The 26866-nt window shown below is 44.0% G+C and overlaps 1 protein-coding gene across 4 annotated transcripts in view; it reads left to right on the forward strand.

Moving 5' to 3' along the window:
- Nucleotides 1-920: 920 nt before the first annotated feature.
- TRPS1 (transcriptional repressor GATA binding 1) overlaps nt 921-26866 on the forward strand; it is a 245265-nt gene continuing 219319 nt past the window's right edge. Inside the window, exons 1-2 of one of the 4 annotated variants that reach the window (XM_058668534.1) lie at nt 1476-2018; nt 3498-3624. Coding sequence is in view for 1 of the 4 variants with exons in the window: in XM_058668533.1 (XP_058524516.1) it covers nt 978-1107 (130 nt within the window). In the remaining 3 variants the exon portion in view is untranslated. Of the gene's footprint in view, nt 1108-1475; nt 2019-2500; nt 2684-3497; nt 3625-26866 lie in introns of those variants that run through there. The other 3 variants (XM_058668535.1, XM_058668533.1, XM_004580689.2) reach the window with 3 other exon arrangements.

Consider the following 26866-nt stretch of genomic DNA (forward strand, 5'->3'; position numbering starts at 1 on the left):
AGCTGTAGGGTTGCCAATGGACATCCATTAGCTTCAATTTTTCATATGACTGACTTTCTCACTTCTGATGTTATTAGGTTTCAAAAACACACCTATCCTTTCCCTAAAAAGATGCAAGAATCATTTAGCGAAAAATATTTTGGAGGAAATTACTTCATCTTCTGCTCAGAGTGTACCTCTCTAAAAGTCTAATTTTAATCATCTTCTAGTTTGGCGAGGAAGGCTCGCTCTCCTTGTAGCACAAAATCAGTTTAAAATGACTTTCATCAGAGGGAAAACACGCCACTTAAGGTCACCCAGCTGAAGAAAATGCAGTCCAAACGACCAACAAATGTTTATTTAGTTTTTAACACCTACTATACTTCTAGTCCTGTCATGGTAAAGTTTTATGCATTGTTGATTTTTAGAAGTTAAAGAAAAATAAAGTAGTTCAATTCAGTGAACTTTATGTTGAGGCAATTTCTCTGAACAAAGCGAGCATTTGGAGATGTGAAGGAGAAAAAGAAATGTCAGGAGTCCCTCATTTCCCACTAAAGTCCACGCCACACAGCCCCGTGCGTGGGTCCTGCAGCATCTGAGTAAGTGGGTCCCGTCTTCCTTTATTGTCCCATCTTTAGTTGGTACCCTCTTAAAAAAAAAAAAGAAAAAAAGTTAAAAAAAAAAAAAAAAAGAAAAAGAAAAATAGAAAGCACCCATTTGGGCCAGAGGCTTTCCTCAGTCAGCCCTGAAAAAAAAAAAAACCATAGCAACCTCAGGGCGCGCTGCTCCAACTCGGGGCAGAGTTCAAGTGGCCACCCCAAGCCTGGGAACCCAGACCCCCGGCGGCCAGGACTAGGTGTCCTCCGCCTCGAGGTTGTCACGGACGACAGGCGGGGGAGGGGGCCCGGGGCGCACGCTCACGGAGGCTGCGTCGCTTCCTCGGGAGGGCGAGGGAAAGTAGCGAGCGCTAGGTGAAAGCACTTTTGGAGTTCCTCTCCATGGTTCACCGCAGCATCTCCGAGCTCCCGGGGCGCACGCCGCGCCGGCCGCCACCACGCACCGCGCTCCCCCTCGCCGCCCTCGCCGGCCCCGCCAGCGCCGCCACCACCTGCCCCCGGCTCCTCCGAGGTACGTCCTCGCCGCCAGCTCCGGATTCCCCGAGGTTTCTTTTTCTTTTTTTTTTTTTACCCCCCACCCCCCACCCCTCTCTGCGCTCGCAGCCCGCACGTTCACACACGGGGTGGGGGAGGGCCGAGGGGAGAGGCGGGGCGGGAAGGTAGCCGGGTCCCTGCCTCTCAGTCGGCGCGCTTGCACTCGTCGGCCCGAGTTGTGGCGCAGCGGGCGCGCCGGGGCCGGGGCGGGTCGCGGCGGGCGGCGGGGCTCGGGGCCGGGCGGGCGGCGGGCGGCGGGGCCGGGCGGGCCGGGCGGCCGGCGGGGCTCGGGCCGGGCGGGGCGGCGACAGCGGCGGCGGCGGCGCGGGGACGCGCGCTGTCTCTTTAAGGGAGCTCGGTCTGGGGTGGCGCTTTCCTCCGCGAAGGCTCCTTTGATATTAATAGTGTTGGTGTCTTGAAACTGACGTAATGCGCGGAGACTGAGGTCCTGACAAGCGATAACATTTCTGATAAAGACCCGATCGCACTGCAATCTCGAGCGTCCTCTGTTCTGGTGCTGCCCCCCTTTCTCCGGACCTCGCGTCCTCCCGATCGCCCTCTCGCCTTCCTATTTTCTTTTTCTTTTTCGTTCTTTCTTCTTCTTCTTCTTCTTTTTTTTTAAACAAAAAACAACACCCCCTCCCCTCTCCCACCCGGCACCGGGCACATCCTCGCTCTATTTCCTTTCTCTTTCTTCTCTCTCTCTTTTTTTTTATAAAGGGAGGGGGAGGGGAGGGAAAGGGGGGGAGGCAGGAAAGACCTTTTTCTCCCCCCCTCCCCAAATAATCAAAAATCAACTCTGCAAACAACAGAAGACGGTTCATGGCTCTGGCCGCCGCGCCACCATCTTTCGGGCTGCCGAGGGTGTTCTTGACGATTAATCAACAGGTAAGGAAGGGAGGCCGGGAGCGGGCCAGGGGGCGCGGGGGCGCGGGAGCCCCTCGGCCGGGCCCGGGGCGCCGCGCTGCGCCAGCTGCGCTCGCGCGTGTGTGCGCAAAATGTGGGCGATCGGGAGCAGGGAGCCCTGGGAATTAAAAGTGACTTTCTTTAGAGGAAAAAAAAAAGCCGAGGGAGAGTGTGCAGAAAGCCCAGCGCAGCCTTCTCGGGTTTCACACGCATTTTCTTTCTTCCTTTTTGCGCGTGGGATTTCTTTCTTTTCTTTTTTCTCCGCTACTCCCTCCTCTCTTTTTTTTTTTGAACCCCCCAGTCCTCCCTTTCCCTCTTCTCCTTCTGCTGGGTCTCAGGCATCTGAGCCTTGGAAACCAGCGACTTCAAACTGCAGTAGCCCCTGGAGTCAGGAGGGTCAAGTTCAGCCGCCGGGGAGGAGGAAAAACAAATCCCCATTTGCCAAAAAAAGAAGTTTCAGGCCAGTGCCCCCTCCCCCTCCAGCCCCACTCCCCCTGGCTGTCTGTTTTCTGGCTGATTTTAATTCTCTCCTACCGGGCGGGCTTCACGGAGGAGCTAGAGCTGGTTGCACCCGAGGGGCCGCTGCTGCAAGTTTTCTGGGGGCTCCTGGCAAGCGGGGAGCAGACTGCGCTCCAGCATGCAGAGTAGTAAGTTGGCGGGAGCTTGGAAGGTTCGGGAGGGTCTGTGAGGGGGGGCCTTCTTGTGGCCCCCCACCCCAAGCAGGACAGCTGCACAGCACTGGCTTTTAAAAGTTTGCAAAGCTAGGCTCCAAACTTTTTTTTTTTCTTTTCCCCTTAAAGGCCCAGCTGGGCTGAAGGGAGAAGGAAGGCTTCGCATCTCCTGATGTACCTTTGGCCCCTGAGCTGCTCTGGGCAGCGGGCCGAGGTGGGGTTTGTGCCCTGTCCTGCTGCCATGTGGCAGGGCCTTGCAGCCTGGGCGCTTCCATAGGGGCTGAGGAAGGGACAGACTTCCTCTGCTTGCCGACTGGATGCACCATGTGTCGCGCGGGTCAGGGGACACTGGCCAGTGATTAAGTGCCTGACAGCGGTGGGACGTCCCGGCGGACAGGCGCTTTGCCCACTGTCTGGTTTCTGTTTGGGGCCCCCGCAGACACACACATCCTGGAGAGGCCCAGGCAGAGGCTGCCGCCCCTGGGGAGCCACTCCAGGACTGTGGGACCCCAGGAAGAATTTGAGGGTGAAGCAGAGGTGTGAGCTGTTTGAAGTGCCAGCCTGTCTGTGTGGCTGAGGCAGGCTTTTTTTGTTAGTACCTGTCTGAGATGGTGCTTCCCCTGGTCCCCCAGGAAAGTCACTAACTGTTTTATGGCCCTAGGACTCTAAAGCAATTGAAGTGAGACACGGAGGACTGGTGGGGTTCAGAGGGAATCCTGGACTTATTAAATTTTAGGACCTGCTTTCCTCCCCTCCTCTCCCCTCTCCCCCTCCCCCCATATCTTTTTAGGCCTCAGAATTGATACTTTTGAAAGTTTTTGAGTTAAGAGCCATGGATCTTAATGATGAATCACAGTTATGATAGAATATCCAACCTTATCGTATTTTGGAAAATCACGGCTAGAGTTTGAAGCAAGGTAAGTGAAGTGAGAAGATTAGCGAAGTTAAATGGGAGATGCATTAGGCCGGCCCCGTGGTGGAACTGGTGTGGGTCCATTGACCTTTGGTAAACACTCCAGGTGGACAGGAAGCGGTGTGGGAGCGAGCCCGAAGTACAAGGGAGGAGGGGGAGTACAGACAGGGCCTGAGCTAAGACTGGCCACGAGATGGTAATTCTTGGCCTGGTGGTTGGGCTAGAATCTGGTTGCCCAAAGCAAAAATAAGCAAACTTCCAACACCTCTTCACAGCCCTCCAGCTCTCCCAGGCTGAAAACCTCGGGAGCTGGCTGTCGTGGTCGGGTTACTTTTCCTGCTGCTTTTCGGAAAAGTTGATCATTGAGAGAAGGCTGCCAGAGTTAAAAATGCAGGGGGCAGCAGGCAGAGTCCTGCGGGCGGCCAGTCCTTGACGTGGACAAAATGAGAGTAAAGGTTCCTGAGTTCACTGCTGTCCAGTCTTCCGCAGGCTGCTTCTTCGCTCGCACAGCTTTCTCAGTCATTCTGCCGCTTAATGTAAAAAAAGCAATACATGTAAAATTATGTGGGTTTTTTTTTTCCTTTCCCCAACTATGCCAGGGTGGTGAATAAATACAGGGTTTACAGGCAAAGATGAGATTTTCCTGAAGGTAGTGTTGCTGACAGGTCAGTCTGGAAATGATAGCAACATTCTGAGAATTTCTTTACCTTGATGTGAACGTGTATTAATGACGTGCTTAATCTTCGCAAGTCAGAGTTGTTCGTGTTCATCTCTGCTGAGCTTTCGTAACTTCCTTTGAAAGCTGTACTGTGGCATAAAAGAAAAAAAAAATCTCTAAAATTCAGTTAAGCATCCAGGGCCACTAATGTGCTCCGGTTTGACCGTCATTCCTGGATGTGAGCAGTGTGGAACATCCCGAGCAGGAATTGCTGTTCCACTGCTGGCTGTATGACTTGGTTTCTGTAAAACCTGAGGCTCGGTGAGGCTTCGTGAGCACGCTCCTGGCAAGTTTTATTTACCATGGCCACGCTGCTGTTTATGACTTCCTGATGTATCTGTGGAAGACTTTTACACATGTAATAACTAAGTCTGACTCTCTCCGAATAAATGGGGGGACACGGCAAGTTCCTCACTGAAAGTTTATCACTCCTCAGAATTCTAGATGCTGTCGGACTCTGGGCTGGTCTTGGAGTTTCCTCCTTTGTCCCTTAAGGGTGGCATTACCGGGGAGCAGGCAGCGGGTCCTGGCCCACTGGGAAGTCTGAGTTGGATTTGGAGCTCAGCATTTGGACGACTTGTATTTTATAGGATATTTTGTTGTTGTTGTTTTAGCTTTTTTTGGTTAAGATTTTCTACAGACTTGCTTATCAAATAGTTTAGGATCCCAAACTGAAAATCAGGAATTACTCCTTCCTCTACCCTGTATATGGTATTTTTTTTTTTAAGGCAGGAAGCATCCCTCCTTAGTTTATTCTGATTTCTGCCATCTCTCTTCTGTGTAGAAGGAAATTTCATTCACAGGAAAACTGTGAAATAGGGAAATGAATGCATGTGTTGGAAAGCTGCTCTAAAGTTCCTAGTGTTCTAATGGTGTTTCTGTCACTATTATATACATGTCCACGTGTATACAGTGCTATAAAGTGTAGTTTCCAACTAATGATTTGTGCTTTTTCTATTAAGAAATAAGGCAAAGTAAACTCTTGTCTAACCATCTTTGTTGAAGTAAATAAACATTACTCAAAGTTCTGAAAGACCCAGTAGCAAAGGATTTTGAAGTAGAACTTCCAGTTAGAAATGAAGATAAATATTGATAATTGGCCTTTGAACATTTTTTCATAATATATAGATGACCTTTTTTTTTTTACCTCCATTTGATGGCAGGCAACACTATCCTTTGTTTGTAAAACAGCATAGAGTTCAAGAAAGTTCTGGACAGGTGTCTACTACTAATTTAGAAGAAAAAGTCTTATTTTTATAGTTAAGAGATGTCCTGAAAATAGAATGAGTGGCTCACGTTAAAAGCGATGCACTTAAAATAAAATGAGTGGCTCCCATTAAAACATATTCTTATTAAGATATTCTCTGGTATGTTAAATGAAGCCATTCATTCAGCAGACTGACAGCTCTCCACTTGGTGTTTGCCTTTGCTTAATTTAGTTTCCGCAGGACAGCGAGTGTGGTAGTCTGCATCTGTTTTTGGCAGGCGCAGAAACCTATAAACTCAGACAGTTCTGCCCCCAATATTGCAGCTCACAACTTATAATCAATTTGATTAAAAAAAAATAGCAAGAGAGTGAGCCGGAGAGACGTACAGAGAGAGAGAGAGAGAGAGCACCAGAGAGACCTTTGAGGGGCTTGTTTTGTGTGGCTCATCCTCAGCGAGCTCTCAGGTAACAGGTTTCTTTTCTCTCCTCTTGCTGGGTGTGACTGCTGAGGCCATGGACGAACCAGTGCTCAGTTGTGTTTTCTCTCTTGTCTTCCTTATTTACCATTTAGTCAAATTTGAGGAAATTCAGTGTAGTGTCCACAGGCCAGCTTGTATTTTGCTGATTGAGGGGTATCTGTATTGATCTTTTCATATCATACAGACAGATAGGAATTCTTGGTCACTGCTATGATCTGTGGAATTCTAGGGTTCCCTTTAAGTATGAAATGAAGGTTTTCTTGTAGGATTTGCCAAGTAAAAATTTGTTCTGATTCTTTAAGGGAGCTTGTAATGGCTGGGCATAGAAAAGACAAATACACTTTGCATTTTTTAAACTGAAAATGCCAGGCAGTGTTTTTTTTTTTTTAATAATTATCCAAGTCATTTGTCTCCTAAAAACTTGATTAGTCAATTAAACAAGCTGCACTACCAACTGTATTTTATAATAGCAAGCAATGCTAAAGACAGAATAACTACTTTAAAAAATTTGTCCTTGAATTTGGGACTAAAACCATTTGTCTGCTTGTATAGGTGACTCTATTAATTATGACGTTGCTAAATACTGTCATTAATGTGACTGGTGTGTTCACCTTTCGAGTTGTCATATTGTTCAGCGGCTCTCAAATCCTGGAGAACTGAATTTGCTGCTCTTTGGTGAAGTTCTCTGATAGGCACCGTGAGACAGAACTTGACTGGGGTTGGAAACACATCGCTGGACATCCGCAAACTCTTACTGAAGTTGCGGAAGGAGCGATGGATGAATGTTGCTGGAATTGTTCAGAGTTCCGGAGAATCCGCAGTAGTGTCTGCTGCTACAGTAACTGCTATAATAGGGATGTCTACTCTGGGTTAGCTCACTTATTTTTTCCTTCAGGAGCACAAACCCAAGTAGTCAAAAAAAAAATGATGAAATTATATGTGTCTCCAAATTTGAAGCATTATTGGAAATCATTTTCTGATTCAAAGCTATACTTGAAATACAAGCAACATTGAAACACCCTCCTTTCCACAGAGAAGACATTAGGTATATGCTTGTCCTTCTTCAGTACGCTTCGTGCCAAAAAAAAAAAAAAAAAAAAGAAAAAGAAAAAACTTTAATTTTAAAATGTTTCTAGCTCTTTAAAAACCTGCAGTAAATACTTTACAAGTGGCTAGACACCTTCCCTGGTGGTTTAGTTTATACAAGCAGGAAACTTTCTCTCCTACTCTTTCTCTCTCTCTTGTTTTCTTTTAACCAACTGACGTAATGCCAAACTTTGCTTTAAAAGAACAGACAGAAGTAATTGGTAGCTTTTAACTTTTAATAATGTTCTGGATTGGTTTTAGTGGCCAAAATGACTTTTTTTTTTTTTAAGGAAAAAAAGTTCAAGTAAGAACGGGCTTGTGGCCTGAGGAAGAAAGGCCCTGTTGATGAAGTTATTTTTATTCTTGTTTTTCAATCTGTTATTAAGACTCTTTCCCGCTGAGCACTGCTGGATCTCTCCCATTGCCCTTTGTGATGGCTGCTGCATTTCAGGTTACCATAACTTATACAGTTTTTACGTTTGCGGGAGAGTGGTATTTATGTTGCCTTGTTTGTGCATTTATTTATTATTATTTTGGAGTGGGGGGAAACATTTGTTTTTGCTCCAATTGAAATTAATTAAGGTTATCAGTGGCGGCAGGTCAGTGAATGTTTGCGTAAAGAATGCTACACCTGTTAGAACCTAAAATGTGAAAGTTTAATTGTTGGTGTTCATCATTTTTATGTGCAGAGGAAAGGAAATAGGCGAAAAATACACCATTAGGTTGAAAGTGTTCATTTTAAAGGTCGGTGTCTTTCCATTGCAATCCTCTTTTTCTCCTTACGCTTTTAGAGAATCCTTTTTAACCCTGTTTCTCACATAGTACTTTTAGTTTCCTTTTCCCCAACCCCACAAAACAAAAAGTCATTTTCTATTTTCTCTCTTTCTGACTGTGTGCAGGCAAAGACAACTTTGTCCAGTTCTGAGACGCCTTGGTGATGTTCATTGACACCAGGGCAACCTAAGAGGCTAGCAACTCTTCAGAGGCTAGCAATGTGTTCAGGGGGCAGGAAGCTTTGTGGCAGTGCCCCCTCCCTGTGGGGGAAGATGCTCTACCCTGCAGTGAAGCCCTCCACCCCACCAGGGGCATCAGAACTGAGTTTCTGATGGGAATCCTTGCTGAGGATTGAATCTTAACGTAACTTATCCCAGACTTTGCTTTTAGCTGGATTTGTTCCCGAGAGGGTTTTTTTTTTTCCTTTCTTTTTCTTTTTTCTTTGTTTTGTTTTTGTTTTTTCCTGTTTGCTTGTTGAGCTCTCCTTCACCCAGAGCACATTTAAGGAATCATCTGAATTGGAAATCAGGTATCCCAGAGGAAGAGTTGAGTTTGTAAGGCGTCTGTAAGGGTCATAAACTGTTGTTCATCTTCGGCATCCTTGGAGCGTCTTGTGCTCAGCGATGTGACAGTTCTGATTTAGTGTATTCAGAGGTTGCATCGTTGGGCTCCTGAGATCCCGGACTGTACTTGTGAGGCATTCCTGTTCTGCTCACTGCTCCTGTGTGCAGGGACTTGTCAGAAAAAAAGAAAGAAACTTTAGGAACTTAAGCTGTACGCTGTTCACACCAGCATGGAAAGGGGTTTCTTGGAGTAAGTCTTCATTTCCTTTGTTTTTCAAAAAGTCCTCAGACACGGATTTCAAGCCGTGGGGATGTCTGTCATTAGCTTTTTAAGGTAATGGATGTTGTTTTGCTGCTTGAAATCTGAAGGAAAAGTAGCAGAGTGGAGCCAGCAGGGAGAAAGCAGAGGGAGGTGTTTGGAACTGCCATGCTTTAATATCAGCGCTGTTTACTGCTCACTGGTGGGGAGGGGTAGGGGAGGCCTTGTGGAAGATGATACAAAAAAAAAAAAAGAATCCATGAATTGCGCATATGGTCCCCTCCCCTTAAGGTTTACTTAAACAATATGTTTCGGTTTTGCCTGGAACCATTCTGCACTACCTCCGCTGTAAGACTCCAGCACTGTTCTTGGATGGCACTTTCTGTTCTATAATGAGCAGCAGGGTTGCGTGAGCAAAGGTAACAGGTTTTGGATTTTGTAACTTTTGGTGGTTAGCAGTGGCATGCCTAGAGTGTGTGTGACAGGACCTTTCACAGTACAAATGCCAGGAGTAGCCATAGTAGCTGTCCTAGGCTTGTCTTCTTACTGTTGATGTGTGTGCATGCTATTGCTGGTGTGTCCTATGTATGTCGTGTGTGGCCAACTGATAACATTTATGTACACCTTGAAGGAGTTTCATATGCTAAACTCTTAAGTCTGTGCTGTGAGCTTGCATCTTGTGAGGAGTTCCCTGACTGTCTCTATGAAGTCTGGAAGTTTGAAACGAATATGGTGTTTCAACATGTTGAATCCTTCCTTTCCATAATACGTCTACACTGAATTTGCTAAGAAAATTTTAAAAATGGAAAAAACTATACATCAAGATGTCACCTCTCTGTGTATTTTCAGAAGTGCTTCTGAGGTCATTTGTTAGAACTCCCATTCCTGTGGCAAGGCGCAGCAGTTAAGGGACAGGGCTGTTTCTGAGTATGTCATTTTATGGGCTGGCTCTTTATAGTTTATAATTCTGTCATCTCAGAACGTTATGTAGAAATAATATGGAACATGTAAAGACTTCGTACTATGACCCAATGCGTTTTTCCCTAGGGTGATGGATTCTGTGCGTCACCCAAGTGTGATGCTGTTTGCCAGGCTTGTCATACTGGTTTTGAGGACTGCACTACGTCCCATTTTATCGGGCAACACAATACAACAACTTTGGTATCTAGGTAATTGACACTGTCAAAATAGGCTCTGGAAAATGTTCCAAATACTTTTAAGAAACACAGAAGTTAACTTATATATTCCATCTAACACTTGAATAAACAAATGATTCATTCTCTGCTGCTTCAGCCTTTTCTGAATAGTCTTAGAAGGAGATACGCAAGTGTCTACCGTTTATTTTCCATTCCTATTTTTTTCTTTTCTCTGAGGGGAGTATAGGTCTCTTGTTTGCACTAATACTTTATCTGTTCATTACTTTGTATGCATGTTAGCGGTGCAGTATGATAAAGAATAGCAATCTTATTATCTACTATATATGTCTTGACCTTAAAATATTAATGTTATTAAATTGAATAATATAGTAGCCAGGAATGAACCTAATTTAGGATGACAAGTAGCAATACAGATGTTATTTAGACATGAACATCTGTAGAAAAAGAGAGGGGAAAATATTCCAACTCAGAACTGTTTTTATGAGAAGGATTCGGAGGATTGTCGGATACTTACAAATCAATTCAGACTTGTAATATAACAAATGTCTCTTGATTAGATTCCACAATATAGCTTTCCTTGAATTCTTGTGAATCACTATTTTAATAGCTTTGGATATTATGTAGCATATCAGATATGTGCATAAAAAGTGTACACAGGCATAGCCAAAGTTAGTTTGTAGAATATGATTTCGCTGTTACACGATGCACTTCGTGTAGATAGGGTTCAAGCCTTACTAGTCCGGTTTTAGCTTTTTAATTTTTTTTCCTGTCTCTAAGCTGTGCCCAAGTGCAGCCCATGAAGTGGTGCCTTCATGTTAACGGAGTCCTTGTACTCGCACGTCTGTTCTTACTCGTGTAGAATGCATTTGCCTTACAGGCACTGTGTGGGATTTTAATATCTTAACACATTTTTTGAAATGGCTTTAGTCTTTGAAATGTCTTATTTCCTGACTTAATGCATCCCAGCAGGTATTTCAGGGTTAATTTAATTATAATTTTGGTTCTCAAATGAGAACACGTTTGGCACACACATTCAATATCAAATTTTCCGTGTAGGCACTCTGTGGGTTCTCTGTCCTCGCAGCTTTAGCTCTGCAAGATGTGGAAGTGGATGGATCAACCCATTCTTCTCTGGATACTGTTAGGGAGCTCTGAACATAAAACTGTTGCTTAAAGACAGATTGCCGATTGTTTTTCCCTTAACTGTTTTGTTGTTGCTGCTGCTGAATGCTTTTGAAAGACAGACTAGTTCAGTTTAAAAACTACCATTTAACCGGTGAATATCATGTTCGGTCATATAAATGTTAATTTTCTCATTATCTGCTTAATTATTGGATGCTTATTAATTCCTTATCAATTATTTCTTGATATTTCTTTGAAACCTTTCAAAATCTTATGTCTATTTTCTGTATGGCTACTGAGGTTTTATAACGAAACAGATTAAAGTATAAATTAAAAATGAATGCTTATATTTAATGCTGTCTTTAATTATCATGGGAAGTCTACACTTTTTAAAGATAATTGCAAAATTGGTTCCGCAGTTCTGCAAACTGAGGAAAGTTTTGGGAACAATTAGGTAAAAGTGCCTAATATAAGTAGCTACACATTCAGGTAACGGGTGAATGAAATATTTTCTGTAACTTATAAGCAAATAGTTGAGATATTTCTCCTTCGTTTTTAGACTCGTTCCTTCCTTAGCTGTGTGATGTGGTAAATGACTATAAGGAACTCCTTGTCATTCAAACCTTGATTACAACAAATGGCGTGTTTTCTATCCCATCACTGTTTATTTTATTTTTGAATGTGTTCTTATGCTCTAATTATGCAAAACACATTTTGCTTTTTTTTTTGCATTTCTGTAAGCTGTGGGGAAGAAACAGCATTTCAGACAGCATAAAAACCATATTCCGCACATTTTATGTATATTTATCGACAAGCGATTATGTAAGTTCATTTGTCAAACACTTAGCCCTTTCATGTTACATATTTGAGAAGGCTTCCAAAAACTCATGGAAAACTGAATTAATAAGCTTATTTTGGTACAAAAACCTTAAATTCATGCAACGCAGGAGCCCTGTCAGAATCCGTGGAAATTGTGGATTAGGAAGAAAGTGTGCGTGAGTTGAACATTTTTCTTTTTTTTTTTTTTTGACTAAAGTTTACTTAGCGCTAATTTAATTCTGTGTTCCATAAACTTGTTAAGTTATTCTTATATTTGTATACAGCAACAGACATATATATATCATGTACTTTCTACACCCAGAATAATCAATAGCTCCTTGTTAACGTTAAGCACGTAGAAGCGTATTTGCCTCAGTCTCAGAATAGTTTAGTTTGTCATTGGCAGCATTACAGGTTTGAAACTGAGCCTAACGGTGCTCCTAAGTAGGGAACTGGAGTAGACTGTGATATGAGCAGGCGCTTCTCCTTTTTGTTTCTCTCCTTATTTCCTTCTGAAACACACACAAAGACACACACACACAGACACACACACACACGTGTGTCCCAAAGGGACACCAGAGGATTGTATAATCCATGATGCGGGGAGGAGCTACTGGTCCCATAGCCTTATTTCTTGATGTATTTTTGACATACAACACTGTGACCTCTGTGCCTGAGGTACTTGGGAATGTCATATAAACACCAGTGGGGTCACACTCCGTGGTTTCTGCTTTGCATGACCCAAACGCGTTCTGCAGCTGCTGGTGTGCTACTGGGCTGGTGTCCGTCAGCCATGCAAGGCCTCGTGAGTGGAGCTGGCATTTGGAAGTGCAGCTAGAATTCCTCCTTTTGGAAAATCTTCTGGATCGTTTTCAGAGGAGTCAGCGGAGATCGGGGGCTGCGTGAAGTCGTTGATTCTGAGGATGCTGAAGAAAATTACTCTGAGACCAGGCATGCTTGATCTGGATTATTTTGACATGCTTTATGACTTTTGTTTTTTTCATCTTTCCCTTTTTCTCTCCCCTGTTGAAGATCTAATGTTTCAGTGTTTTGAGGAGTTAGGATTTAGCGTTTCAGTGGAGAAGTGTGCCAACTGTAGGATGCCTACCTACATTTCTTGGTAATATTAATGTTTTGGATGGTATATGAGGACAAAGCTATACAGTAACATAGTCATTCGATTTTGCGATTTCATGTGTAGCAGGCATTTGCCACTCCATTTCTGGGAGAAAGTGTGTTGAATGAAATTGAAGTAACTTGTGGAAAGCTTTTGAAATAATTGTCAGCATCAACTATGACATATTTCTGGACAGAAAGGACGACATGGTTCGAATTATTCAGTGCTTTGTGCTAAGTGCTGGACTCCAGGTTTATACAAATGAATTGCACCATCTGATCATGGAGAGTGCGTGAGATGTGTGTTGTCTTGATGTGAGGGGAAAGGAAGCCGTGAAAGATGCGCACCACAGGTATGTTTTAGATTCCCGGGAGGACTTCAGTAGTCTTGCAGTCTGTTGGTGGCAGCTCACCCTCAGTCACATCACCGCAGGTTGAGCTAACATCCTTGTGTGTGGAAGTGATGGCATTTCTCTCAGGCTTTTTAGGCAGTGCTGGGAGTTAGCATAGTACCATCCACTCAGGAGAGTTCTCGAGTTTGGAATTTGTGAATGATTTTTGGGAGCTGCAGCTTGAATATCATAATAAGAAGAGACAGTGTGATTACCTTTTTATAAAAGTTAGTTCTGTCTTTGTTGTCTAGGAAAATACAGCCGCGAATGTTTGCTTCTTGAATGTTTTGTCTCCAAGCAAGGGGAAACTGACAGTTTTATGTTGTAAGTGCCGAAAGTTGTTCTTGGCTAAAGCAATCCCAGAGTTAATCACTGGGATGTTAACTTGAATTTTTGGCTTTAAAAAGTTTTTGATTCTCAAAATGAAATATGCTTCCCTGATTTCCAAATTGATAACCTGGACTCCGGATTGGTTGTGAGAGAAATATTTTCCAAATTTTCTTAGACTGCTTGAAGTGTACTGATTTTGAAATGTTTAGTTTCTATTTTTTTTTTTTTTGCCAGTTTTTCAGAAAGGAGAGGAAACACTTCATTTTTCTTCCCAGGGTTTTCTTAGTACAGAATTGCTGTTATTTCTCAGAAAGGAGAAATTAATTTTGCATTCATTTAGCATTAGCTTTCTGTGATGGCTCCTCAGAAAATCATTGTATGCATCACAAGTTAGGAGAGCAGTCATGTCATTTCTCCTGCCACACCTTTCTGTGATCGGGTATTTTGGTCATTTCTGAGTCATTAGGAAGAAATCTCTTCACATGTAATTTTCACACTTATTTTTACTTCAAGTAAATGGTGGTGGAAAAGTCATATAATCATCCTTTATAGTTAATGGAATGTTAGGAATGGTGTAAAATAACATGACATTTAGTCGTTTCTCATTTAGCTCTTACGCATTTTTGTATCTGTTGATGGAAAGAAAAATTACACCAGCACTGAAATTAGTTCGCAATAGTAGCGTAGACTTGTTTCAGAGTTATAGGAGTATAGGAAACAGTATCAATGCATCATGTTAAAATAAAATCCGAATATAGAGACTTTAATCTGATATTTTAAAATATAAAGATGTTTATATAAGCAGAAAGATGTTTTTTTTCTGGTTTTACTTGCTTTTTTTTTCACTAACTGCTTTACTTAAAATGATTGACATCCTTAAATTATAATTGTGTAAAATAAATAAGGTTTCTACCAGGAGGAAGTAGCGTTCTTCAGGACTGCTGATCAACATTTTGGTGGGGGAGAAAGGCATTGGGCCTTGAAGAAATAGATAGCCACTTGCTCATGTAGCATCCCTAAGCCAGGATCCAAGCAGTGCTTGAGGAGCACTGCCTGTGCGAGCTGACGTGTGCCACTGCTGGTGCAGGCACAGTCACGGCCTTTTGGTGTTTCTGCTGTTAGAAATGCAGTCACTTCAACCAACCACCTCCTTGTTTCGGTGATGTCAGGCAAGCATTCTGCCAACATTTTTGGCTAGATGTAATCACAACAGTGTTGTGGAATTAGAATAATGTGACGATTTTGAATCATGTATTATTTTGAAAGCGTAATTTAAAGCATTTATCCACTTGGGATGTAATAGAGGAGCCAGGCCAGTGTTTTTAGATTTATTTCACAGCTCCTAGTTACAGATAAAGAATGAAGATTTTCAGCAGATCGTTGCATCTTTCACTAATAGGACTTCATTTGCATAGACGTCATTGAAGAAATAATTGAAAAACTTATTTTGACAAAGGATGGTCATGTGAAAGTATTTGCATTCTGAGCTCAATAGAACACACATTTTGTGTGGTAATATTTAATATGTTCTATCTGCAATGCTATCTACCAAAGAAAGGAAGCGAAGAATGAATGAAGTCATCTTGCCCAGTACAGATGCAAGGCGAACCACGTGGCCATTGGGTTGCTCCTCTTACGTCGGGGATTTTGGTGTAGACCCTGTACCTCTCCCCAGAGCTCCTCCCTGCCTCCTTCGACCGCTTTTCCTGATAGTTTGTGTTGTACATGGATGTGAAATCTTCTTTCTATGAAAGGAAAAAATATGAATCTAGGTGCAGAAATTTTTTAAACCATCTTCCCTTGTGGAAGAGTAGACCCTTTCCAATGAATTGTTTTTCTCATGGGCTGGATTTTTTTTGGTTAGTTTAAAATTGGTTGTTCCAAATTTTTTTGTGTTGTGTTGCTATTTACTTTTGTTTAGTTAAGAAAGCGACTGTGGGGCTTATTTAACTTCGAGCCACGGACAGGCCCTTTGCTGTTATCTGTTCTAACATAATCATTAATTTAGCAACTAGAAGAGTGCAGATAACATTGAGGGACTTTCGCTGTTTAAAGGACTACACTGGAATCGGTGTGTGGTGACCATTTAACCTTCTGTGTCACATGCTTCAGATTTCTGATGTCTGTTGAGGCAGTCTAAAAGTTGAGACTCATTAATCCTTATTTTTTCCTTTTCAGATGGATAGGAGTAGAATTAACATCATATAAGTATGCAGTGAGAAATGGGTGCTCAAAAAGTTGATGTTAGAGTAGTTCTTTCTCAGTACCTTCTGAAGACCTAGGAATCTGGTGTGTGGTGAACTTGTGGCAGAAAACTAGAAGAATTCAGAAATCCTAGAGTTCATGTTTCTTTCAAACACCTTAGCGGTAGACGCCTCTTGGGATTTGCTGCCACAAAATCTGGTTGATACTGAAACACTGGCTAGGCCATCATCCTGATTGAGAAGCTTGTTTTTATTACTCATCTCCTTTCAGCTTCAAATGCCTTCCACATTTGTCTGTGGAGAGACCAATCTTTTAAAAATGGTCGACTTAATTTAGTGCTGCCCCCCACTCCCCAGGGAACTGGATTTTTCTTTATTCTTATCAATGCTATGCCGCTAATGGCAGGTTGAAAAACTGTATACAGCATATGTGAGATTAGACCTAAACTGTGCAATTAGTTATCAAACTGTATTCATGGCATTTTACATAAACTTCAGAGAGAAAAATTAATTTTATTAAACAATAATTAAAGAACCTCATTTAAAATGATTTTCTTATTAATCTTGTTAAACTTCCATCTGCAGATGTAATGAAAATGACATTTTAAAAAAATATAAATGTACCCCTTTGTTTTCCTTTTTTCAGCCATGGTCCACTGTTTAACTTGTATACCATCAATACTAACGTTGTGATTGTAGTTGGTTATAATCAGTTACTTTTTGTCATGTTGGAAAAGCAGGAATTCCTTAGACTTTAGGAGTATTCTACTTAAACTCTGTGATATGTCTTATCGTTCAGTGTAATAGTTTTATTCTGCAATCTTGGGAGTAAATGCAACCTGCTCTCTATAAGTGGAATTTATGATTTGTAACCCCACTGCCTCTGCCGTATCCACTTCTGGGTTTTAAGGAATTGTGGTAAATGCCGTCTGGAGGTGATGCTGGCCGTAAGACATTCCCTGACAGCTCCTGAGTGACTGAAAGGAGAAGGAAGTAGGCAGGGAAGGGGGCCAGGCTGGCCCTTGGGCTGGTCCACGGACTGGTGTATGGGCTGGTCCACGGGCAGGGAAGGGGGCCAGGCTGGTCCGTGGGCTGGTGTATGGGCTGGTCCACGGACAGGGAAGGGGGCCAGGCTGGTCCACGGGCTGGTCCACGGGCAGGGAAGGCAGCCAGGCTGGTCCACGGGCTGTGTATGACCAAGTGGAGAAGACCCTGTGCTTTTAGAGTGTGGGTTTTTCTCTCTACCTTTTAGCAGCCAGCTTTGCCCCTTTTTATTTTTTGGTTTGGTGGTTTTATTTCATCAAAGTTTATTTCAGGTAGAAATTGTATAAATAAGAGGATAATTCAAAAATACAGGAAAAAAAATGGAAATACCTTTTGAAGTATGTTCATTTGAGATAACATTTTTGAGGCAAGGAATTTTTGAAATGCACACTTTTAAAAAATAATACACATTTCCATTAACTTTTTGAAGAGTGTATTCATGGAGTTCAAAAAATTCATGGACTCAAGCTAATTTTAATTCTAATTTTCTGCACTTTTTGACGTACCCTCATATTTATTTCCTTAAAGTTTGCTTATAGAAAATAATTATATTCAGTCAATAAGAAATAATCAGTTAAACCAGAAAGTAGTGGAATGATCTTTGACATTAAAAAGTAATTCTTCTGAAATAGGCAAAGTAAACTATTGACCATGATACCGCCATCTCATAAAATCTATCCGGGTATGTGAAGATATTACATGAAGAAAGGGCAGAGAATCCCATTATTCTTACATACCTGTCTTGTTTTTTCTCTTTTCCTTCACCAACTCTGTTTAGTATTTGGATTTATTCCTGATTCCAATTGTATATTACAATTTAACATCCAGTGAATACCAGCTAGTGCCATGGTAAAGTCTATCAATGAAGCCCTCGTCAGTTTTCCTTCATGCTTTGGAATCTTTCCCCTTAGATACCAGGCGTCTCTTTTTCTCCTTTGGCTTGGGAAGATTGGAACCTGGGTGTTGTAGCTAAAAAGAAGGCTAAATAGCTCATCCCTTAGGCTTTGTTTCTCAGGAGGTATTCCTTTTTGCTTTTTAAAACAGGTCCTGTCCAGGTGGAGTGACACTTCTTAGGAGCTTGCTCTCTTGATAAACTGGCACCCTCTCCAATTCTTTTCCTCCCCCCCAGGCACAGCACCCAGGCCCGTGTACTCAGCACTTTGGTAAACTCCTTGTCAGGCCTTCTCTCAGCTACGTTGTACTTGGCTGTCCTGGCACACAATTTGTGAACCAAGGCCCTCCTGGATATTTGATGCTGCTTAAAGGACATTATCCGTTGTCCGTAGGGGCTTTTTTTTTTTTTTTTAAAAGATTTCATTCATTTGAAAGGCAGAGTGACTGAGGGAGGAGAGACCAACAAAGATGATGGTCAGCCCACTGATTCACTTCCCAGCTGACTACAACAGCTGAGGATGGGCTAGTCTGAAGCCGGGAGCCTGGATCTCCGCTGGGATCTGCCATGTGAGTGTCAGGGACGCGAGAACTCGGACCATTTTCTGCTGCTTTTCCAGGCGTGTCATCAGGACTCAGCTCAGAGCACGCTGGTGTCACAGGTGGTGGCTTACCACACTGTATCACAACAGTGACTTCCCCGAATTCTGCAGTTTGTGTTTGGCTACTGAGGCTGAGTAATAGGTTAGGGTTTAGGTGCTGGGTGGATGTTAAGCAGCATTAAAAGTATTGGCCCTTAGAAAAGTATAAGGTAAAATACTACTTTGTTTCTAGATGTATTTATTCTTTTAAGTGGCATGCTACAATGTCAAAGCCTTGATCTTTCAGGTTTGTTAATTTGAATGTTTCTAAACCAGATATGGAACCCAGTCTCCTTTTCAGATAAAAGATAAACCTAGTCAGATACAGAAATGACCTCAGGGTGGATAAAAGATTGAATGCCTGAATCTGGGTTTTATTTCCCATGAGTCTTCATTGGTGGGTGAGGGAGGCCACTGGTGGGTGTTGGAGTTCCCAGTGGCTCCCGCATGGAAATCGGGCCCAGAATACCTTCCCATCTGACTGCATCCCTTCACTGACCTGGGTGCTGCCTGCCCCTCTCAGGACTGTCCCTTCTGGCTGGGCTCCCAAGGCTCTGCACCTCTGCCGCTCTCACTCCAGTCTGTTCAGGACATTCACTCTTAACACTCTGCACTTTGCTTGGAGTGTTTGATGCTCCTAGCTTTTGATGGGATTGAAGTAAAATCAGCCCCTTTCCCTCTGGACCTACTGTGGCCCTGGGTTCTGATGCCAGTGGCCTGCTGCCTGTTTTAGCACATGCCGAAGGACGTGTTTCCCAGGGGTAATTGGCATTCAGGCCACTTTGAATGTATCCCAGCCATCCTGCCAGGGCTCAGTAGTTCCAGAGCATTCCACAGGGATTCTGCCCTCTTGCTTAGAATACCAGCCTTTCCCTTCCACTCATTCACAATTAACCATCTTCTGCCTCGCATTTCTGTTTGCTGAAGGATTTCGTATGGCGCCTAGCACAATCCACTTGGAGTTGTGAACCTGATGAGAATGAGAGCAGGCCCCATCTCACTTTTCTTCTTTTCTCACCAGCACTTTGGGCATGCTGGAGTATCAGAAATGTTGCATCAATGCAACAGGGGGCAGGCGCTTATTGGCCAGCAGAGTGTACGTTTCTGAGAACGCTGTGAAATTGGATTGTCAGTTTTCAGAAAGGCAAAGGATGGTATACGTTGCATAGTTAACAGACACTTCTTGAAGTTTGTCCCAATGTTTGCCTTTCAGAGGCAACTTTTGTAGATTTACGTCACTTGTCCAAGCAGGACAATGTCTATGAAATTGAAGCCAAGGGAGGCCTCCAAACGCCTAAACACATAGAAAAAGAAGAACATAGACTGTGTTACTGTGCTTTGTGTGTGTTATAGCTTAGGCCCCACGAAGTCATAAAAGGGGCATGATGTCAAATGGCGGGCCCTTAACATCTTAGGGGAATGGTATTAGGCCTCAAGGTTGTGATTCAGAAATGTGTGGTTTTAACTGGCAAAGGTTGAGTGTTCAGTCCCAGTGCTGCCTGCCGTGTTGAGGACAGTGTCTTCAGGGTGGGAGTGTCTGGTCCTGAGGGAACAAGAATGATTCGGACCTACAGACCATCCATGGAGGATGTCGATGGATGGGGTCTGGCGGGAGCTGAGCAGGATCACAGATAAGGTTGCTTTGCCATGCCTGGGTTTCTGCAAGCCGATGGCTGTCGGGTGTCCCTTTGCTTGCTGGAATATCTGTGTCTTCCCGGTGAGATAGGCAGTGAAGTGATTACTGAACAATAACTGCCGAGCTGCTTGCTCATGTTAGAACAAGAAAACCTGGGACTCTGGAGTGTTTGATTTTCCCCAATCACCTTTGATTTCATCTTGAAAGCTGGACAACAATTTTGAAGGGTTTTTCTTTTTTTGTTAAAAGATCATCTCTTTGGACTTTTTTTGTGTACTTCTTTTTTTTTTTTTTCTTTTACCAACAACAACAAAAACTCCTTTTATGTGAAAATTGGGAAGTCCCTTTGGTTTAGCACTTAAATAGTTGAAATAGTTCTGAAACATGAGGAAGGCTTGTTCTTGCTGTGCATTCCCCAGTCTGTACAGACATGGAACCCCGAAGGAGTCTTCAGGGTGCAGGTCTGTTTAATGAACTTCTTTGCTTTAGGACAGTCCATTACTTGTAGAACCCACACTTATCTGTTTCTTCCTTAAAAACAAAACATTCCACGGCTTCCTAGAAACCTTAGCTAATTGCATTTTTCAAACATACTTTTCTGATGTCACCTCATGTCTATCAGCAGCTTCGCAAAGCCTTTGAAGGAGATAGTTGGATTTTTTTTTTTAAAGTGAAGTCTGCCTTAAGTTTGTACACCCTTTCAGTGACAGTGGAGAGAGTTCCCCTGAAGAGTTCATTCTAGTTAATAAGTAGGGGTTTTTCAATCTCTCTGTACTTTTCCACAACTGAAGGGGTGCATACTTTTGGTTGAAAGTGAGTAGGCGAAATTTAGTCCTGCTGTTTCTGGTAGCCGTGGTGGCTTTGAAATCTCTTTATTGCCGTTTCATAATCCCTGACATGACTGCCCGGCTCTCATGTCTGCTAAATGCAGAAATAGAGGAAGGAAATGTATGTTTTGGCACGATTCAAATGTTCCTTATCAGCCTCCTTGTAGGAGTGGATGCTGTTGAAGATGCCTCCATTTGCCAGCTGGACAGCATGTGTGCTCGGCCAGTTTCCTGTCTGCTGAAGCCGTGTGATGCCCTGTCACAATGGGGAGGAGGGCATTATTAGATGTGGCGGCCTTACTGTTTTCACTTGTGAAAATCAGGGAGCAGAGGGCATGCAAACTTTGCCCAAAGGCTGGACACAGTTTGCATAGAAATGAGCTCCGTGGAGCGGAAGTGTAGCCAGCACTGACCATGCACTAGGGCTGAGAGCTCGCAGGTGAGGTAGGATTTTAGGGTTTTAAACTCTTGCTTCACAGGAGGTTTGTTCTCCATCAGGGGCCACCTTGAAATGCTGAGCACGGCTCATGTTCCCAGCCAAGCGTGTTGTTGCTGCCTGGGATCTTCTGTGTGTGGCAGGAAAGAGGCAACCCTCGCGAGGCAGCCGGGCGCAGTCAGGACTGGAACCCAGGCAGTCTGGCCTGGGACTCCTAAGCAGGCTTTCCTAAGCGATTCTGCTGCGTTTGCCGTCTGCTGGGCTAGCGGGCTTGGGATGCAGTCATGAAGTTTGACGGAGGAGGTGACTGACTTTTCCACTCCACAACTTTCTGTGTTCCTTTTTGACCCTAATTTGTTGTCAGGGAGATAAAACCAACACCTTTGTAAATGTCATTAAAAATATTCTCAGGATTCAGGAAATACAGTTCTGCATGGAGATAGCTGGAATCTTCTATCTTCTAATAAACATGTAATATATATGTACATATGTGTGTGTGTATATATATATATATACACATATATATATCTATCTACTAATCTGTATTATTCTTAAGGAACTGCCACATCTTGGCTCCATTACAGTGGAAGGGCTATGATCAGCAAGCTCTTGGAAGGGGAAGCTGTTGAATGACAGGAGGATGTGGCACTGGCCAGTTAATCCTCCTGGCTTTGTGTTTCTGAATGTGTTTGCACTGGGGTAACTACCTCTGTTCCCAGTAGGGTCTTGACTGTCTCCTGTCTGCTGTGGCTTCCCGTTACTAAGAGGTCCAAAAGAAAGACGCTTGGTTTAAACTTAAGGAACAAACAACAGAAAACCCTTTATCAATTACTAGCCGGGTTTGTCTCTTAGCTCTATTTCTTCATAAAAGTAATTTCTGAATTTCTGCGAGTTTGAAAGACCCCACAAACTTTTCCTGGATTGTCAGAGAACTACGGATCACGAGGAAACTTTATGTTGTTTCTTTTCACACCCCTCCCTCCGTGTTCTCCTTTTCCTTTTTTCTCCTTCTTAAGAAAAAGAAATGCATCACGGCGCAGATCAGTAACAGAACTAGGAGCCCCTTTTTCTGTTCACTGATTTCTCATGAGCGAGGTGGCAGAGCCTGCTAGGACGACCGCGGCGGGCTGCTGGCCTTGCGGGGCGGCCGGTGCGTGGCCCGGGCGCGGGCTCTGCCGGAGCCCCGGGGCCGCCCGCGCGCCGCGCCCGCCGGTGGGCGTGTGGTGACCGGAAGTGCTGGGCAGGAGCCGCGCGGCCGCCCTGCTTCCCGAGCGCCGGGCGCCCTGGCCTGCCCCTCGCCGCCGCCCTGGTCTGCCCCTCGCGGGGCGCCCTGGCCCCAGCCCCTCGCCGCCGCCCTGGCCTGCCCCTCGCCGGCGCCCTGGCTCCTGCCCCTCGCCGGGCACCCTGGCCCCTGCCCTGCGGCCCTCTTCCGCTGCCCGCCTCCCCCTCGTCCTGAACTCGCCTTCCTCTCGCCTTCTCCCCAGCTTCCTCTTTTGCCCCTGGCTCTCTGCGATCTGACGCTCCGGTTTCCTCTTGCCAGCTCCGAGGCCGGTTTATCGCGAGTGACTCATCTTTCAATCTGAGCCCTCACCTGCGATCCTTGTGCAAAGTGCAGAGCCGGGTGTCAGTGGAGATAGCCGCAGTCTACACTGCTAGGGTTTCATTCATTAAAAAGGGGTCATTAGCCTGCAGTCAGCCCGGAACTTTTTTTTTTTTTTTTTTTTTGCTGCTCAGTGTTCAAGGGCTGCTCCAAGCGTTTCTCTTGTTTTAGAGTACATTTGGATTGTAGCCTATTCTATAGAGACGTCTCCTGCCTTGACCCCCGGAGCGCCAGGGATCCAGGCAAGCCGTTCGCCCCAGGTCACCGTTTGGATTGGAACTGTTTTGTAAGTACAAGAGGCCTGTTTGGATAGCTGAGACTTCTACGTGTCTGCTCCCCTGGGAATTGAGGCCTTTACTCTTAAGTTGTGAACGGTGGCTGCGCGTGATCAAACTTTAAAATTGCGCCTTCTGAAAGGCAGGCTTTTCCCTCCCTGCGTGGTGATTCTCTGGTCCGAGGCCCGCACTGCCCGGGCCCTGCCGGGGCAGCACTCAAGTCCTTTGTGGCACTGCCCTGATGTCTGAGCCTCTGGAGCCGCCAGTGGAACACGAATCTCATTTCCACTGTCATCGTTTCCATCGGGCTGCCCGACCTTCGGCTGAAGAAGATAGTTGTTGAAGAACTGAAGGACTACATGAAAATACGTTGTACACACCAAGAAACACGCTCCGGTGTACAAATCGGCAAGTTGGCATCTGGGCAGTCACATCACCCACCCCCGAATTAGGAGCAGAGCATTGCCGGGAGCCCGCGGGTCCTCGCTCTTTTCCCCATTTTTTTTTTTTTAAGGTGGAAGTAGCAGGTGCTGTCATCCAGTAAAGCAACGTTTGTAGCTACCTACTAAATGACCTAACAGACATAACATTTTCTCTCTTAACCACCACTCGTAAGACAAAAATAGTGACATTTTTTCTTTCTGGGTTTGGCCGAAGGCCCTCATAGCAGAGGCTACCGTTTTAATGAGTGTAACAAAGAGTAGGGGCGGTGTCTTCATTCATTGTCCAATTAAGAAAGTTAGACAATTAAGATCCTCCTGTTTACCTTGGGGTAGTTTAATTTCTGCTACTCCTTTCTGGGAGGAGAGTTTTTATGTTGATAGGAGTTGAAGTCAAGGGATATAATATTACAATGAAAAACTTTGCTGTTGGAAAAGCAAGGGTGTCCCATCATTGCATGAGTGATGTGCCAGAGCAGAGCTTGTTCAGTTCGTGTGTCAAGAGCAGAGCCTCCCAGTGGAAGCATTTGCCTGCTCTGCCTGAACTACTATCTCCACCATCACCCTGTTAAAAGCAGAGCTTCCAGAAGTCCCAGCAGAGATAACGCTGGCCCAAACACCCAGGCCTTGCATCTCAGGTTGGAGGAGCCATTCCTAGCCTGTGGGACATTCCTTTGCGACCCTTCTGTTTTTGAACCTTCTTTTGTGTTGTGCTTTCCTGTTGTTGAGATGAGGATGATTCGGCCACTGCAGGATCTTTTGGGAATGTGAATTTCCATAGAAGGGTCCTCTCCCACTTGATCTACCAGTCCACGGCCACGGGGCTGTGTGGCTCTGTTGGGGAAACTTGGCATTGAAAACAAGTCTCTAGCTTCTGGACTGTGTGGTTTGCCCCCCAGGAGGCCGTGAGTAAGAACACATGGGCTCAGACTTTAGGGGAAGAATCAGTTTAGACAACGTATATAAACATGTTGGGTCAATGCCATTGGGCTGCACAAACATGTATTATTGTAATAATAGTTATAATCATTGTTGTGTTTTTAATCTTTTGAGTTTCTCTGTGTTATTACCTATGGGAGTATTCATTAGGCTGGTCAGCATTGTGTTTCCAAGTCATTATTTGATCTTTTCCTTTTCCAATTGTATGTAGTGGTGGACGGTGTGGTGCTGCAGGGTGAGACTGCTCGGGACACACATGTCCACTAGCGGAGCGCCCATTGAAACTCTGGTGACTTTTTTCCTTAATCGGCTTCCTAGCCATGTACCTGCAAAGCAGAAGATAATGGCTCAAGCTCTTGAATGCCTGCCACTCCCGTGGGAGAGTCAGAGTTCCTTGTCCCTGGCTGTGGCCTGGCCCCGCGCAGGCTGCTGTGGCCCTGTCGGAAGTGAACCAGTTGGGTGGAAGCACTTTGCCTGTCTCTTCCTGCCATTCTGCTTTTCAAATGAATACGTATTAAATAAATATTTTTAAAAATAAAACTTGTATTTGGAAAATAGAGAATGGAAAAGACAGAATTGTGCCAGCCGTTGTAGGCATGTGTAGCATGCCAATGTCGCAAAGCGCTGGCTGATTGTGATTGTCCTGGCAACGTAGGCAGCATCTTCAGAAAATTTGTGGGAAATACATGCTATCAAAAACTGCACGGATTTCGAAGAAACATTTTAAAGCAGTTTGTTATTTGTGGTTTTTGATTGGCATGCAGCCCCATGGGGTAGAGTGAGTGTTGGAGTGCGTATGTGGCATAACCCCACCAACTGGGCCATCACACTTTGTGTGCTCTGTCCTTTGTTTTGGAACCTGCCAGCTGTGCTCCTGCAGTCCCTTACCTGGCATGGCACACGATGTTGGCATCTGTGGTCCCCCCCGACGTAGGGCCCGCTTGCTGCATGCTTGGGTACCTGTTATCCAGGCAGCTTCCAGGCTTTAGCCATCACTACTCCAAGTTCAAATTGATTTTTAAAGAAACAGTTGAACATTCACGTAGGAGAGAAGAACATGTGATATTTGTTTCTAAGTTTTTCTCCTGAAAAAATCTGTTTTTTTAATTTTTAGTGTCCAAGGATTTTTTGAAGTACCCTTAATTTATTATTTGTCTGACCTTTGTATTTTTTTTTTTGATAAATTTTAGGGTTCAAGTGTGTTGATACAATGGCCACTTTGAATTGTAAAAAATTTTGAAGTATTTTAGGTTTTTTTTCCCATTTTTTTCCATCTGAATCTTAATCTTTGGGTCATACTAGAGCCCTATACCATTTAATTATTTTTATATTGGAGTTAGTACTGCAAATACATGACATAGAAATTCAAGATTTTTGGTGGCTGGTAAATTCTTTTTATAGTTTATTTTTGGTGTTCATGTAGGAAGTTTCTTTGGCTTCTCCAAAATAAGTTTTCAGATTTTTTATATTTATGCATTTATTTTATTGGAACGGCAGATATATAGAGGGGAGAGACAGAGAGGAAGGTCCTCTGTCCTAGGATTCACTCCCCAGGTGGCCACAATGGCAACAGCTGAGCTGATCCAAAGCCAGGAGCTAGAAACTTCCTCTGGGTCTCATGCGAGTGCTGGGTCTTAAAGCTTTGGGCCGTCCTCAACTGCTTTCCCAGGCCACAAGCAGGGAGCTGGATGGAAAGTGGGGTTGCTGGGATTAGAACCATCGCCCATATGGGATCCTGGTGCGTGCGAGGTGAGGACTTCAGCCGATAGGCTACCGTGCCAGGCTAAAATAAGTTTTTAACAAAATTCTTCTTCAGTGTTAATCACTGTCTTATTTGTTAGTAGGTTGTGGTAACTGACAGAATATGCCAGATATGTGCGCAGGGCTCGTGTCTCACCAATAATGCTTTCTGGTTTTCTGTGGGCATTTTGGAACTATCTTTTGTTTTTCATGTGTGTGGTATATGGCATGTGACTAGTAGCACTTTGTTAATGAAAATTGTCTGTTATTACTGAGACTTCTGGTTTTTTGGCAGGAGGTTAAGGAATAGCAGTTCTATGATTGCATGGACCTCATGAGTTCTGTTCCACAGTGAAAGGATTCTGAGGCATCGTAACCACGTATTCTACAAGTTCAGTACAGGTGTTTGTGTATGCCTGTGTGTGTGCGTGTATGAAGTCACTCCAAAAAGTAAGTGGGAAATGTGAATCAGAGATGCTTATTTTGATGTAAAATTTCAAAATCCAGTCTTTTATGATATCCAGTCCCATGAACTTTTTTGAAGATTCCAT

The sequence above is a fragment of the Ochotona princeps genome, chromosome 9 (genome assembly GCF_030435755.1).
Source record: "Ochotona princeps isolate mOchPri1 chromosome 9, mOchPri1.hap1, whole genome shotgun sequence".
Lineage (NCBI taxonomy): Eukaryota > Metazoa > Chordata > Mammalia > Lagomorpha > Ochotonidae > Ochotona > Ochotona princeps.